Below are 16,629 nucleotides of genomic sequence, written 5' to 3' on the forward strand. Positions count from 1 at the left end.
TTTGGCACTTTCGAGAAACACATTGTAACTATTACAATCCCCCAGAAAATAGTTTATAAATATTAGAGTCTTTAAAATACATCAAATAAAAAAATCTTCGAGTAAGACACAACATTTAGTGATATGGCTGATATGGTTTAATTGTGACGATAAACGGAAACATTGCAATAACTTCCTGTGTTGAAATGTCGTAATTTCCTGCGCCACTCTATAGGTGCGATTGTTTTTTTTTTAAAACCGGTTAATACGGATGATGAAGTGGGTGCGACTATAGTGGGGTTCGGGTTGTGTTTCGTCCGGGAGATTATTTTTGTTGATGTCGCGTTGTCGTCATTGTTTCTCTAAGAAATGAGCATCGCTTACCATGGATTTTAAATGACGTTGCACTTTCATTAAATGCGTAACATGGATTATCCATAAATCCCAAATCACACGTTTCTGTGAAAACACCGTCGGCGCAGCAATGAGAATCACCGATAGCCTCTTGCGAAGTTTCAGGATCGCAAGAACTTATCCGAACACACAGACGGTAAATTGTTTGGACTTCAGCCAGAACGGCGAGAACGCTGTGTCAAGCAGCGACGACGACTGCATCTTCATATATGACATTCGGGAAGGAAAGTACGTGGAACTTGTTTGTTAAGTCATATTACAATCGTTGATATGGTGTAATTATGTTACGTCTACTTTGTGCGCTGTCCGGTTGACCACTCTGTTGGCTTGATGCATGCAGACCTATAGGGACGTTGTTCAGCAAAAAGTATGGAGTGGACCACATCCGCTATGCACACGGGGACACAGAGACGGTGGTCTACAGCTCCAACAAGCTGGATGGTAATAACGTAGTCAGGACTTGGTGTAAAAGGACTTAATGTACACGTGCCCCAGAGTTTAAACCCAAGTGTTCGTGTCTTGCAGATACCATCCGTTATCTGTCACTGTCTGACAATAAGTACATCAGGTATTTCCCAGGTCACACAGCAAGGTAAATTATTAACTTATTTTAATTGACACGCTATATCCCTGTATTCTAATAACAAAGGTCTCCCTTCACTTAAGCTTGTCTATGTTACTGTAATATTTGATTTATGGTGTTAGGTGTGTTGAATAAGATCCTGGACATTTTATCTTAACATGCTGTTTGTCACAATGATATTTTTTTTCTTGTATGCACTAGAAATATGATATTCTCAAAATGACTGCCTGAACTCTGTGCCTGATGGTACTAGATGGACTGTAGCCACTGTCCTCATCTTCCTGGCTAATCAAGGAATTCCCCCAACACAGGCGTGGCCAGTCATGCTCAGTCTGTTGGAGGCATCTGACCCAAATATCTTTCTTCGTTTTCCCCTTCAGTTACATTTCTCACTTCAGTGTCGAGCCACTGATCTTTCTGTAGGTTGACATCTCTTCAGCCATCCGTGATTCTTATTTTCTTTTATTCAGAGTGATCGCTCTCTCCATGTCACCGGTAGACGATACGTTTATCTCAGGCTCATTGGATAAGACGGTGCTAATATGGGACTTACGCTCTCCAAGCTATCAGGTGAGCTTTGTTAAAAAAAAAATAAAAAATACACACACAAACACACACACTCATATATATATATATGTATATGTATATATATATGTATATATATATATATATATATATATATATATATATATATATATATATATATATATATATATATGTATATATATATGTATATATATATATATATATATATACATAGTACATGTATCCTCACACACACACAAATGACAATGTTTTCTGTAGGTTGTTACGTTCATGTTTCATGAGTCACTGGTTACCAAACCCCCCAATTCTGCTATTTTATATGTTCTCTGGAATTTGAGCAGTACTGGTCTGACAACCACAATCATCCAGCTGCTGAGTCTGTTGGCTCAGCAGAAGGACACAAACACACTAAATATTATCATTCATTCATTCATCTTCTATACTCGCTTTTTCTTTATTGCATTTTATTAATTGTATCTGCATCCACAGGCTGTAATCAATATGGTCACAGTGACAACTGTGTTCTCTAAAAGCAAAAGCTGCAAAGTTTGGTCGCTCCAACCTATTTGATCCAACTATTCCCTTCTGTGTGTATTGACTTTCCAGGGTTCGGTCAGTACACTCGGGAAACCCATTTGTTGCTTTGACCCGGCGGGCCTCATATTCGCTGCAGGGGTGGAATCACAAGTCATCCAATTATATGACATTCGTGCTTTTGACAAGGTTTACTATCAGTCTTTCCAATCCCTTTCTATGTCTTTCTGCACCTGCTCTGTATCTGTAGCTATAATGGTAACATTGTTACCGATTCCATTCATTGTTATCAATCTTTCTCTTTAAAGGGCCCCTTTGCTTCCTTTGAGACACGGTTCAGCCGGGTCTGTGAATGGACCGGAATCAAATTCAGCAACAACGGGGAACAGATTCTCATTTCCAGCAACGGAGGAATGATCCGTGTCCTGAACGCTTTTAATGGATCGGTCCTGCACACGTTTTCTGTAAGAGACACAGGCAATTACATAGGTTTGAACTCTGCAGTGAGACATTGTGTTTGGCAACTCCTGGGTCCAAACCATCTTCTCAAACACACCTATAGATGGAGCATAGTCATGGAGCATTAGTCTGATATTGTTACATGTGGAATTCAAGAATGGATTTGTGGCCATGGAGACCTGAGTGTGCCATATAAATCTGACATTTCAATTCTGATCCAACCATTCCTTTTAAAGTGTCACCCTCAGGTCTACGCTACAGCCCGCACTCTGCGAGGTGTTTTAATATTGTGGATGATCAACATGACCTCGCGTAAAGCTGTTTTTCTGTCTTCTTCCGTATCTCGAAGGGCTACAACAACAGTAAAGGTGAATCCCTGGAGGCCTGTTTCACCCCTGACTCGCAGTTTGTCATGATTGGTAGGCATAACCAAGCTGGCTCTGCACGTTGTTTTTGGCCCGCCCCACCTGTGCTACAGACAGTGTGTTTTTCTACCGCAGGCTCCGAGGACGGAAGAGTTCACATGTGGAGCACTGAGAGTGGGATGAAGGTGGCCGTGTTGGACGGAAAGCATCAAGGTCCCATCAGCACTCTTCAGTTTAACCCCAGGAACATGATGTTTGCCAGCGCGTGCACCAACATGGTGAGATCAGACGCTCGTCAGTGTCCAGTGTCAGTCATAGCCTTCTGCTGAACAAATCTGCTCACTTGGAATTTCTTCTTTCTTCTCAGACATTTTGGCTCCCATGCCTTGACGACCTTTAGAAGAATAAAGAAAGTGGGGCATTTGTATAATTCTTCCAGGTATTCTGATCACAGCAACTCAGTGGTGCTCTAAATGTTTGATGTTTAATATTTTACCAGTGTTAACTTTTTAAAATTGTTAATGTTGCTGCAAATGCCGTACTTTTCTATAAGGTACATTGCACCGTGGTTCTTTTTTATCTTGTACTGTATTTAGATGTGTAAATAATTCAAGCATTTATCTGTTTTTATTTTGTTCACGTGTTGTTTTTGGACATGCTGTTGTTTTTAATAAAAAAAAAAAAGTTTTGATACAGTTTTGAAATAATTTGTCATTTCTTGTTTTCAAATATCAGGAAAATGCAGGTCTGTGTTTGGATTTTTCGTTACATGGCTAAAATGTTTAATAAAACAAAAGACATTTGTAATACTTCAGATCAGATAACATTGGGAAAAGCTGCAAATCATCAAAATCCACGGCAAACTGGGTCAAATTATGTAACATTTTCTAGGAAAATCACTGTTTAAACACTTGACTTAAAGATAAGTTAAAACAAGGCTCGCTACAGTCTTGCTTGGTCAGAGCATAAAATGAGGCATGCATCAGGGGAATTATTCTCCTGTTCAAGAATGATAGTGCTGTTGCAGAGGTTTTTCATTTTGAATGAATAAACACAGCTGTAGAAATAGTAACCGAGAGTAGGGTACGTAACTGGCAGTAAAGTCATTTAATGGATACAAACAGGAGTTTGGCTTGCTTAATAGTCATTCTGGACCCTGCAGAATGTCTTGTAGTCAAAGTCTTACGACATTCAATTGTGTTTATTCAACACATTATTTCAGGGATAATCTTTCTGCGTACACGAAATATTACTTCCTGAAGCAGAGGGGGCGGGAGGGGTTCTTTGAATAATGTATAGATGATTGGGTTGTGTACTCGCCACTTAGTGAATAATGAATGATCCCATCACAGGTAACCTCACAGGTATGCACTTATATTTCTCTCACCTTCCTCCTTGCGAATTTGAAACTTAGATGCGTCCAGGGGGGGGGGGGGGGGGGGGGATAAAGGGGTAACAGCGAAAACATTCAGCAATCACCTTTCTAAGTTTTTTTGTACACTTATCTAGTTCTTAATTATGCCCCATACTCAGGGTCGTGTTGCACCATGTCGTCTGGTGGTTACAGCAACCGATTTGCCGTTTCGCTGTTTGATGCGGTGAATAAAGAGCTTGTGCCGCCGGTGCACTAGGCGAGAAAAGCCACCGTAATGGCCACGAGCACAGGATTACTGCACAGCCTTCTGCATCCCCTCCTCCTGCACACAGGTGCACTGTGGGACAGTCGGATTGGGGCCTGGGAGGGGCTCCCTAGCTGAGAAAACAGTGCGGTCATCCATATGCAGAGAGTTTTAGATCAGTGGTCAGGGTGGCATATCCACTGACAGCCACGTTATTAGTCATCGGCCACAGTTCCGCAGATTGTGTTTCAGGTGTTGGAGTCACCCTCGAGGCGTTTATGTCACTGGTGCGTGTGCGTCCACCTGTCCGCCGTCGACCGAGAGGCAGCCTACCTGCTGAGCAAGAGAAGAGAGGACGCACACCTGGACGGTTCTCGCATGCGTGGAGTGTGAAGCCAAAAGATGTCACACCAAACTGGAATAAACGGTAGGAGGATTTTCTTTGAACTCCTTCCTCAAGCTGTTGCATGCACAGCGATTGAATTGCTCCTTCTCGTCCGTTATTGTTTCCATAGCAGGTTTTTTATCTATCTATCTATCTATCTATCTATCTGTTTATTTATTTTTGCTCTTTTAAAATCTGAATTTAAACTTTGACAGCAGGTCGTCTCCAACAGGATGCAAATATTAAGCCAACCAAGTAACCATGTGGATTTTCAGCCAGTGTTAAAGTGATGTAGGGTGGAAATTTCTTGTCTTGTTGCTTTCATATTTCTAATCACAATCTTTAGCATCAGCTGACATTTCTGCATAGTTTTATAGGCGTGTAATGGCATTTGGTAATCGGAGTTGGGGGGGAGGGGGGTGCAGGTTGCCAGAAGCACAGCTCTCTCGCCCTACATCATTGATGAGGCCGCTGTGTTTGGTAACCATAGTGAGAGGCATGCAGAGAGTGTTAGCAATCAGCTGAATTCGTGTTTTGGTAACAAACGACCATTCTTTGATTTGTAATCTGCCGAAGAACAGGGTTGTGTTAGCGTGTAGTTGCTCAGTGGGATCAATGCACTCAGTCGGGGCGACGGCGTGGACGAACTGGCACTGGATCAAATTCTCTCCCTGAAGTGGAGGTTCTCAGGTTCTCACCATCCCACACCTCAACCCCTCGTCGTCACCCACCACTCTGTCCTCAGCTTTGACTCGTCTGCCTTGTATCTGGTTTCCTCAGCAACATCTGAGCTGAAGGAGTTCCTGGCTCGTGCGAGGGGAGGTGCCATCAGAATAATGAAGATCGTCATCAGAAACGGTGAACACGTCTCCCGCGTTTGCAACGACCCGGCGGCTGTTCGCCAGCGTCTTCCGAGTGCCTGCTAGCTGACGCGTGATGTTTTGTCCGCAGAGGAGTTAGTGCTCGACTGGTCTCGAGAGCCAGCGCAGAGCTGGGACAAGGATTACGACCAGTTCCTGCTTCCTCTGCTCACACCTCAGGAACCCTGCTACATCCTCTACCGCCTCGACACTCAGAACGCTCAGGGATACGAGTGGATCTTTATCGCCTGGTCACCTGACCAGTCACCAGTGAGTCAGGGAGGGCCAATTAAAATGTAGTGGCCACTTCAGAGCAAAGTCTGAAGCCCAGTGACCGATATTGAGATTAACTCCAAAACACATACAATGCGTGATCAAAAGATTTGTTTACACTGTAGTTAATATGTAGTTAACCATATGTAAAAGCCTTTGGAAGAGATATTAAGTTTTCTCTGATACTTTATACAACCTTTTTTGTTTTTGTTTTTAAATGCAGAAGTCATAAGACACAGAATCACACAGTAATTACAACTGTTGAGGTTATAATAGTGTTCAGAGATACTGTAGATGTGGTGGTAAACTACAGCCATTCCTACAAGTGGACCCCCTTCTTGCATAAACTGAAAAAAATAGTACTCAGTTATCTTTTTAGTGACTATTTAACTAAAAACATTCAATTGTGTTTTCTATTTCATTTCATGTTAATAAATCCCTTAAAATGCTACACAATTGTCTGTAGAATAAAATTGAATCTTCAGAATTTAAAGACAATTTCTATTATATAATAGTGGAAATTAGCACAGTGTCTTTGCACTTATAGGTGGTTTATAGTTACAGTTAAGTGCAGTTTGTCAGAATGGCTTTAACTACATTTAATTTGTTTTAAAGCTGCAAATATGAATAATTTTATGAGTTTTTCATCTCACTTTAAACATTTATAAATCAGTGTTCCAATCCTAAATATTAATATATATATATGTATATATATATATATATATATATATATATATATATATATATATATATATATATATATATATATATATATATATATATATATATATATATTTATATACATACATATATATATATATACATATATATATATATATACATACGTGTAATGTACATCTTTCTATTGGTTTATGTATTGTATGAGGGAGATTAATTTATATTTTGTATTTTCCCGCCATTTCTAGATTTAATGCATCATGCAAAATAAACACACACATTCGGAAAAATCTGCCTTATATCTAAAACTACAAAAAGCACTTGTTTGTGAATTCATTTCACCCTCCTGTCCATGATGGCGCCAACAGGTGAGGCAGAAAATGGTGTATGCAGCAACGCGTGCCACACTGAAGAAAGAGTTTGGAAGCGGTCACATCAAGGACGAAGTGTTCGGTACGGGCGAAGTGAGTAAAGTCCATCCCGCACGACGGCCAATTGGCAGATGTTTTTGAGCTGAGCAATGACTCTGATGGTGTCTGTCTGCCGCCCAGGACGACGTCTGTTTCCAGGGATACCTGCGACACATGTCCTCCTGCTCGTCCCCAGCACCGCTCTCTGCAGCCGAACAGGAACTGCAAAAAATTAAAGTTACAGAGGTGAACTTTTGTGACGCACCGTGTTCTTATGTTCTGATGTGCCCTGTGCATTACATCTCGCTCACCCTGTCTACCTCTTCTTTTGCTGCCAGGACAAAGTCGCGTGGGTACGTACCGGTGTTTCTGCTTTGGATGAATTCATGTGTGCGAGCGTGATGTCAGGAGCAGGTGGAAGGAGTTTCAAACTGTCTCTGATGTTCTCAGGATGAGCGCCGACGAATCGGGACACCAACAGCACGAGCGAGGGTTGGTTCACATCTTTCGCACATTCTGCCATTTCATTGCTCTGTGTGGCAGTACATTTTTTTAAAAAGATATCTGTGTTTGTTTGTTTGTTTGTTTGTTTGTTTGTTTGTTCTATTTACTTTCGTTTTTAAAATCTGCAGGTTACGATGGAGTTTGGCCTGGACAAAAGGGCACAGACAGTTCAGGGTCTTGCATTTCCGTTACAAGAAGAGGCCAAAAGAGCTCTGCAGCAGCTCAAGCAGAGACGCATCAACTACATCCAGCTGGTGAACAAAGTTTCTTGTAAAATAAATAAAGAAATCATAATAATAATAATGTCAGAATATGCAAGTGGTAAATTAAGAGTTTGTTGGTGAAATTGACTGTGTGTGACTTGTGTTGCAGAGGCTGGACGTCGAGAAAGAGACCATTGAGCTGGTGCACACCAAACCCACAGAGACTCAGGAGCTTCAGTACAGGATCCCCGCTGATTCCCCCCGATACCACTTCTTCATCTTCAAACACTCCCACCAGGGTCAGCCGCAGGAGGCACTGGGTCAGTGTACGCCCACACTGTGGTGCTAAGATTTTGCTGAAAAGTTTTAGCACACCTGGAGGGTGTTTGTCGTACAGAAACTGTAATGATTTATTGATGTTTAGGTTTTCAGTCAATACATAAATAAAAAAAAGATGAACTCAGTCAAATATATAGAAATGTGAAACTTATACAGTTGATTCTCGATAGTGGATATAAGAGGATCAGTTGTATTTAGTCACTTTTAAAAATGTTTTAGTTTCAGGCTGAATCAGAGTCAAAACATTACAATATACAGTTATATATATGTATATATATGTATATGTATACTGTATATATACAGAGCCATCTTATATTTCTAGTGTACATATAAAAATGAGTAATCATAAAATAGATTAAAGCAGCTCCAGGTAACTTGAGCTTGCTACGAATTTGCTACGACAATAACGTCGTAGCAAACGTTCAACACTTTTATTACTTCGTCTTTCATCGAGGTTAATTATTGGGTTCCATTCCGTCATTTTACAATCTTATGTATTTGTAATAGTAGTATGTAAAACAGCCTCTAAATAAACGTGTGACGTTGCCATATAGTGGTTCGTCCGGTGTGTCGGGTCGCGCTTGAAAGTTACGCAGTGCAGTTACAGCCGGCACAACCCCCCCCCTCGCTGCCGAGGCGGCACCATTGATCCTATTAATCGTTTATCTACCGCTTTACTGAGTTTGGAATCATAATTTTATGCTCGAAAAGTTACCTAGAGCTGCTTTAACATTAGTTATGTAGCTGAGGAAGTTAGGACAATTTTCAGCACATACATGATCCAAAAACAAGGTAAAGTAATTTTTACCACACAGCATTCGGGTTCTGTTTGACAACTGGATTTCACTTTTAAATTAATATATGAATTATTAATGTATGAACATTAAAGTCAACTCACTTTGCCAATTTATAACAGCAAAGCGTGTCTCTAGCCCATCAGTGACCTCTCCACTTCATTTATTTCCTGTGATGTTGCAAAAGGCACAGATCCTACAGCTAGAGCCTTTTTGTGGGGGCTGCAAACAGTGAGTTAAATATGCTGTTTTCTCTGTAATCTTAATTTCAATCATATGAGCCTACATCACGAGTCTAGTTTGATAAATGAAGACCTGAGAATTGGTAGAATATGATAAAATATTCTTAAAACAATGTCTCAAATGTCTCCCGTTTACCTTTTTCCAGTTTTACTCTGAGTGTCACTAAAAACATAATGAGACCCACATTTGTACCATAGCCTTATTTGAGGGCTTTAATGTTTGTAAGGGCTGAAATGTACATTTGGAATAACCCAGTGAAACAGCAAACATCAGTAGTCAGCAGTATTTGTGTTAAACTTTTTTTCCTTTTCCCAGTCTTCATATATTCCATGCCGGGCTACACCTGCAGTATCAAAGAGCGGATGTTGTATTCCAGCTGTAAGAACAGGCTACTGGATGAAGTGGAGAGAGACTACCAGCTGGAAGTCACCAAAAAGGTGCAAATCACTCGAGAGTACACGAGAAGCACTGAGCACTCAAAGCACCGTTGCCATTTCTTCAGAGGATGAATTTCCAAACCTATTGTGCTATCCCATGTGCATGTGTGTTTGCAGATGGAAATAGACAGCGGCGACGGCCTCACAGAGGACTTCCTGTATGAGGAAGTCCACCCGATGGAGCACACCTTAAAGCAGGCCTTCGCCAAACCTCGCGCACCAGGGGGAAAGAGAGGCAACAAGCGCCTCATCAAGGGTGCAGGGGAGAATGGGGAGGAGAGTTAGAGGCCGCACACACAGGATGTGTAGGAATCCACCTGTTATTTGATTTGTTAGCCATTCCATATTTTTAGTTCACAGCTATGAGACACACAGGGCAACCACCTAAAAAAGTAGAATTTAAACTTTTTTTTTCTCCAGGGCTACATGAAAAAAGATTTAGTTAGAATTAAACACATTTCACATTAAGGCATTTTGTATTTTTATTTACTGTTAGAATGTGAGGGGAAATGCATAATCATTAAAGGGTCCTATACTATAGCTGCTTTCAGATTGTTTATTTTTTCTTTAGTCTAGTTGCCAGTGGAGCTTCCTGGCATGATTTTTCATCATGGTTTGTACTTGCAAATCCCATCAATGTTAATGAGTACATATTCAACATCATTTGAAATTTTTGCATTTTTGCCACACTTTGGCAACTATTGATTTAGCCATTCCCAAAAACAAATAAGGTTCCAAAGTAAACTGAAAATGTGTATATAGATACCTCCCCTGTGGGCTCACCACAGGCAGAGGAGGCCGAAGGGGTCAGGTGCTTTGTGGCACGGGCCGCAGTCGAGGTCAAGGGCCTAGACGGCCTGGGCCTCAGAAACAGCCTCTTGCTATAGGGACTTGGGATGTCACCTCACTGGAGCGGAAGGAGCTTGAGCTTGTGCAGGAGGTTGAGAGATACCGGCTAGGCATCGTCGGCCTCACCTCCACTCATAGCTTAGGCTCTGGAAGCCAGCTCCTTGAGAGGGGCTGGACTCTCTGTTTGTCTGACGTTGCCCCCGATGAGTGGCGGCGGGCTGGTGTGGGCTTTTGCTTATTGCCCCACAGCTCAGCCGCCACATGTTGAACAAGAGGGTCGCGTCTTCAGGTTGGGGACAGGTCTCTCGGAGGGTGTGCCATAAAGAATCACACTCCTCAGCCTCCCCGGCAAAGTCTACTCCAGGGTAATGGAGAGGAGGATAGGGCCAATAGTCGTACCTCGAATTTAGGAGGAACATTGCGGGTTCCGTGTGGGTCATGGAACACTGGAGTAGCTCCACACTCTCCGCCAGGTGCCTGAGGGTTCATGTGAGTTCGCCCAAGAAGTCCCCCTTTTTTTTTTGTAGATTTGGAGAAGGCGTTTGACCGTGTTCCTTGACGCGTCTTTTGGGGCGTGCTCTAGGAGTATGGGGTCCAGGGCCCTCTGTTAAGGGCTGTTCAGTCCCTGTTTTTGCAGATTATGTAGTCACGTTGGCTTCATCAAGCCCTTGTACTCGAATGGGGCAGTTTGAAACTGAGTGTGAAGCAGCTGGGATTGGACCAGCACCCCCAAGTGAAAGGCTATGGTTCTCGACCAGAAAGGGTGGTTTGCCCTCTCTATGGTCTCACTGCAGAGCATGCCAGCACAGTTAACGAGTCATTGAGCAATTTATTGAGAGGCACAGCAGGCTGCGGCCTCACCGCACGTCTCTTCTCAGTATTTGAACAGTATATGTGAAAATCCAGCAATTTTGAATAAAAAGAAATCTAAAACTGGTGAAGTTACCTGAAAAATAGCTTTAAAGTGCAAGACACTGGATACATATCACCACTTAATATATATATATGGATGAATGTATGTATACATATATGTATATGTATATGCATATATATATATATATATATATATACAGTATATATGTGTGTGTGTATATATATATACATGTATATACATATATATACACACACACACACACACACATATATATATATATATATATATATATGTGTGTGTGTGTGTGTGTGTGTGTGCGTGTGTGTGTGTGTGTGTGTACATTATCATTTACATTGTGTATTTACAGGCCTCAACATATCTTGAACAAAGTGCTATTTGGATTAATTGTCCCCCATTTGAAGTATAAAATTCTGGCAATCTCACCACAGATCTGTTCTTTGTATGCTATGGCAAATGTGTCTTCAAGCATGTAACAGTAGCAGAAGGAAGTCCTAAACTTTGATTGTGGTTGACAGGAATGACTCCCTGTGGGGCTCTAATGTTAATCCCGTTGGATTGGCTTTAAATGAGTCTCTACCACATGTGTGCAAACCTCATGCAAGTTCATTCACAAACCATCACTAGTTCCCCCTGCCTTCTTTAACGGATCACGACAGCTTTGGATAAACGCCGCCACCAAATTGTTGTTTGTTTTACATGATCACATGATTTTATTTTTTAATAGCGTCCTTGTTTGTTTCTCTCTCGCACACACACACACGCGCGTGTGTGTGTGTGTGTGTGTGTGTGTGTGTGTGTGTGTGTGTGTGTGTGTGCATTGGTGTTTGTGTGTGTGTGTCTGTGTCTGTGTGTGTGTGCATGTGTGTTTGTGCGTGCAGCAGGGATCACAGCTCAGCAGCAGAGGTCAATTTGTTGTGTGTTTTCCAGGAAAGCTGTCTACCCAGAAGGCTTCAGCCGTGCACTTCTGCTGCCTTCATGTCTCACAGGAAAGGCAAATGATGTGAACATATCTTCTTAGAATTACAATTCAGAGCTGAAAAGAAGCTTTTAGTTTTTTATTATTATTATTATTATTATTATTATCTGCTGATGATAACCCTGGAACTTAGCTTGACAAGACACACTGATTCTGACATGAAGCAATTCAGATCAATTCCAGGAAGACCACTCTACTGTCTGCACCCCACTGGCAGCTTTAGTCACATGTAGAAATTATTTATGGCGGTGACTTTAGTTTTGGTGACTATAAGTATTTGGGTGTAAAATGTTTGGCCTTCATTGTACAAATGACCCCAATTTCCTGCAAATTTGCTGACATCAACCATGTGAGTAAAATCAGAAATGGCTTGCGTTCATGCCGTATTGCACATCTGCAGGCGCTAAACCTAATTTAACCTTGCTGCACGCAAATGCAGCATTTCAATGTTGCCGTGCAAAGTTGGCCAGAAATAGTGCAGATGCCTCATGATGTCAGAGATAACTGACTTCAGCATAAGACGTTGAAAATGTGTATAAAAAGAATGAATGTGGAAAAGGGACGGAAGGGATGCAGCAAGGGGCCACTTTACAGTTTACAGCTGAACCCTTCTGGAAGTTAAAACATGTCCAGTCTTTTTATTTTTAGAAAATGATGAAGTTCCCTTTTTGGAAATAAAATGGGGCCATTGTCATTTTTTATTTTGTAATAAAAGCATAAGGGCCCTGGCAACACAGTGGTCCAGTGGTCACCTCATCAGAAGATTGCGTGTTCGATCCCGGGTCTGGGGCCTTTCTGTTCTCCCTGCGTCTGCATGGGTTCACCAGCTTCCTCCCACAGTCCACTCTGAACTGTCTGTAGGTGTGTGAGTGTGAGTGGTTGTATGTCTTTCTATGTGGCCCTGCAAAGAACTGCTTGTCCAGGGTGTGACACTGCTTTTGCCCTGTGACAGCTGGGATGGGCTCCGGCAGACCCCCGCGACCCTGAGTGCAGGAGGAAGCAAGTATAGAAAATGGATGTAAAAAGTGCCCAATTTTGCAATAAAATTTTGTTTGTGTTTGGTCAAGGGAATCCCCAGAGAGGTCCATGTTTTACTTCCTTCGCTCCCTGCATTTTTTTAGATAGTGTGCCAACACACAGTTCTGTAATGATGTAAGAATGTGCCTTCTACAGTGCCATTTATATCCTGACACCAACCAGCAGAGCAGACATTTGCATCGTTTCCCCCACTTTCCCACACAAAGCATCCATTTTGCACAAAGCCTAAACCAGGCTGCTGAATGTGTTGTTTGCAGGAGACATCTAGAGGTGTTTTTGTTTTTTTCTTCCAATAACTCATCATTGCTACAATGCGGACCGTTCAGTGCGTTATTTTGAAGGCTCACAGGAAGCGGCATGTGCTTATGGAGTGCGAGCTGACTGGAGTGCAGTCAGGCTGCTGGCAGTGTCACTGCAGGCGCTGAAACACAAAACCTTTCCTGGAAACGAGTTCTGGGAAGCTTCTCGTGTCCCAAGTGAACTGAGCTGTTTTCTGAGGCGCAGTTTGCTGATTGCAGAGCTTCACTCCGCTCCGGTCACAGCTGATCGCCGCCCAGGTCCTTCTTCACAGGATATTAAAAAGTCACAAAGTTGGATAGGATGTTTCCATTTTCACCCTCGGATTCTGAAGACCTGAATTGAAGTAAGTTACACATTGTTCCCTTAGTTTGCTTTTCTTTTTGCTTTGTTTTTCTTCTATTTGTATATTTTTTCTTCTCTTAAATATTCTTCTATTTATTTTATTCACGAGGAGTTGTTGTTTGTGCGGCTGCAGGCTGACACCTGAGTCACTATTTCTAAATTGATGACAGTCTGTTACAGTGAGGGTGTGGGAGGCTTGGCGCCATGGCCATTGATATTCAGTTACGGTGAAAGTCCTTGCCAAATGAATGAAGTGTGAGACTTATTTAATCTATCATTTGCTCCCATCAACATTTCAACCAGTCTATGTGAGCTCCCTGAACCTGAAAGAACATCACCTGCAGTTTTGATTTAAGCGCCAAACCAGATTTGTCTTCGTCTTTCGCATTCTGACACTGAGCTCAACAAATAACATGAGCCTCCGTTAAAATGTTAACCAACTGTTTGCTAAAGAAGGGCCTTATGAAGCCCTGCGCTACAATTGTGTTGTTTTTTTTTTACCACCGCTTTCTATGAACTTTATTTTTTACGGCCGCCCCTGCTGACTTTAAAGTGATGGTGACTTGCCAACAGCAGACAGCGTGCTGACTAACGCCTCCTCGTAGGCATTGTGCTTCTCCCAGTTTAGATTCAACCAAACTGCCCTAACTCAAATAAATGAGTCATTCCCAGGTTTAATGATACTGTTATCTGTGTGATGTAGGAATGAAACACGGACACCATATGGGACACTCAAGGAGCAGGATCCGGTTTGCCTCTTGGAAACCGTGTTTGAAATACACTCACTCAGTCTGATGCAACAATCAGCACTTGTGGCTGGTTGCAAAGGTTGCCTTGGCTTTAGCGGTCATTTTTGTCCTTTTTGATGTTTTTCACGCTCAATGCAAAGAAACTGAGCGTACTGGCAAATATTCTTCAGAATGTCTTTGTACACACACACACACACACACACACACACACACAAAACCACATAAATATATATATAAACATAAGTACTATTTACATTTTTTTTTTTAATGTGTCAGTAGAGCTGCTGCCAGTCAGAGATGGTTGCCCACGCAGCATCGGTTCTCCAGCTGGAGGAGCAGAAGCCGCAGTGCTGCCCGCATCCCCCCCCTCCCCTCTGGGACCCGTCGGAGGACGTCCGCTGCATCGCCACCACCTTCCAGTACCTCCAGGCCTCAGGTGCGCCTGCAGCAGCACTCACTGCAACATCGTGACGTCAGAACCCATCCTCCCTCCGACCCTCTGACCATCTGCCGTCTTTGCTTGCAGGCTGGTACTGGGGCTCCATCTCCGTGGGCCAGGCCCGCGAGGCTCTCCTCAAGAAGTCCGAGGGCACGTTTCTGGTGCGCGACAGCAGTCACCCGCGCCACCTGCTGGCGCTGTCGGTGAAGACCTGCTGCGGGCCCACCAGCGTGCGCGTGGAGTACGGGAGGGGCTCCTTCTGGCTGGACTCTGTTTCTCCGGGGCTGCCCAGCCTGCACACCTTCCCGGACGTCCTCAGCCTCGTCCAGCACTACGTGAGCTCGGTGGGGGCCACGCCGCCCGGCCCCCCCGAGGCCCAGCCCGACCCGGCCTGGCCCGCGGCCAAGGACAGCGGGGTGCCGCTCAGGCTGACACACGCCCTGCACAGACCCCAGGCGTTCCCCTCTCTGCAGCACCTGACGCGCCTCGCCATCAACAGGAGCGCCGGCCGGCCCGAGCTGCTGCCGCTGCTGCCGCTGCCACGGCCTCTGCTGCGCTACCTGCTGGACTACCCCTTCCACGTATGAGGACCGCAGTGGTGCCCCCTGGCTGAGGGCCACAGAGACAGAGACGCTGTTCAGGGTCACACTCCACCAACACACACACACACACAAATGAGTATCTGGGGCAGTTTATCACCCCAGGCAACAGAAATGAGCCCAGCAGGAGCGCACTGCCATTTGAAAATAAAAGCTTGCTGTCATTTCACTGCAAGTAGAGGGCCCCCCCCCCCTGCTTGCTGGGTTCTACTGGATTTAGAGTGTCCTTGCTCTTTTATATGTTTTACTGTATATTTGTTTTTCTTCTTCTTCTCTTTTTGTCAAACATGTAAGTTCCTGTTCTTATTTAGCGTACAGGAAGGCAACTGTTTTTTATTTTTTTCCCTATGGGTTCAACGGAGCATTATCTCAATATTGGGTTTCAAATTTGACAGATCAGAGATCTGCAATCTTCTCTGTTCAGACTGCTATAGGGATGGCTCTTTCTGCGTTGTGCTTCATTTCCCGTTTCTCTTTTACTAGGTCCCGGGTTTGATCGCTGGCGTTTGAAAGAAAAATCCAGAATGTAGACTTTTGATAAGATGTTTGTTACACAAATTCCAAGAATGAGAGGCACACTGCATGGCGTGCAAACGCTTAGATCGGCACTACCAGGGAAGTTAAAATAAAAATCACATCTCTCACATCTCTGACGAGGCGTTCTTTCAAATCCAATCAAGCTTGGAAATCTGAGGCCATTCATGGAAAAATCTGTTGTGTGGTCGAGTGTATGTGCTCAAGCCTGTGGCTTTTCAGAGAAAAAAAGACCTCAGATAGACATTTAATTTTTCCACAGACTAAAAAAAAGTTGCCAATG

The 16,629-nt window shown here is 43.2% G+C and overlaps 3 protein-coding genes across 4 annotated transcripts; all 3 read left to right on the forward strand.

Annotated features, from left to right (window-relative positions):
* The first annotated feature begins 250 nt into the window (after positions 1–250).
* LOC142895912 (WD repeat-containing protein 82-like) lies at positions 251–3,539 on the forward strand. Its single transcript, XM_076037267.1, has 9 exons — positions 251–621; positions 734–834; positions 919–985; positions 1,447–1,546; positions 2,129–2,245; positions 2,365–2,520; positions 2,865–2,934; positions 3,016–3,158; positions 3,248–3,539. Exons 1-9 carry the CDS (start codon positions 464–466, stop codon positions 3,278–3,280), a joined length of 945 nt encoding a protein of 314 aa, XP_075893382.1. The 5' UTR covers positions 251–463; the 3' UTR covers positions 3,281–3,539.
* Positions 3,540–4,330: 791 nt separating this feature from the next.
* On the forward strand, positions 4,331–10,135 carry twf2b (twinfilin actin-binding protein 2b). The gene is made up of 11 exons (XM_076037268.1): positions 4,331–4,926; positions 5,665–5,742; positions 5,836–6,014; positions 7,064–7,159; positions 7,247–7,351; positions 7,444–7,458; positions 7,556–7,597; positions 7,738–7,863; positions 7,982–8,132; positions 9,504–9,625; positions 9,743–10,135. The coding sequence occupies exons 1-11, from the start codon at positions 4,902–4,904 to the stop codon at positions 9,908–9,910; spliced, it is 1,107 nt and encodes a 368-aa protein (XP_075893383.1). The 5' UTR covers positions 4,331–4,901; the 3' UTR covers positions 9,911–10,135.
* A 3,624-nt stretch (positions 10,136–13,759) lies between these two features.
* LOC142895764 (cytokine-inducible SH2-containing protein-like) lies at positions 13,760–16,458 on the forward strand. 2 transcript variants are annotated; one of them, XM_076037039.1, is made up of 3 exons: positions 13,760–14,026; positions 15,051–15,210; positions 15,301–16,458. In XM_076037039.1, exons 2-3 carry the CDS (start codon positions 15,072–15,074, stop codon positions 15,798–15,800), a joined length of 639 nt encoding a protein of 212 aa, XP_075893154.1. In that variant the 5' UTR covers positions 13,760–14,026; positions 15,051–15,071; the 3' UTR covers positions 15,801–16,458. The 2 variants fall into 2 exon arrangements, with proteins under 2 accessions (XP_075893154.1, XP_075893152.1); XM_076037037.1 differs by having other exon boundaries at positions 13,761–14,026; positions 15,054–15,210.
* Positions 16,459–16,629: the final 171 nt, after the last annotated feature.

This window comes from Nelusetta ayraudi, unplaced genomic scaffold (assembly GCF_046127955.1).
Source record: "Nelusetta ayraudi isolate G7.1 ecotype Tasmania unplaced genomic scaffold, CSIRO-AGI_Nayr_v1 ptg000050l, whole genome shotgun sequence".
In the NCBI taxonomy this organism is placed as follows: Eukaryota; Metazoa; Chordata; class Actinopteri; order Tetraodontiformes; family Monacanthidae; genus Nelusetta; species Nelusetta ayraudi.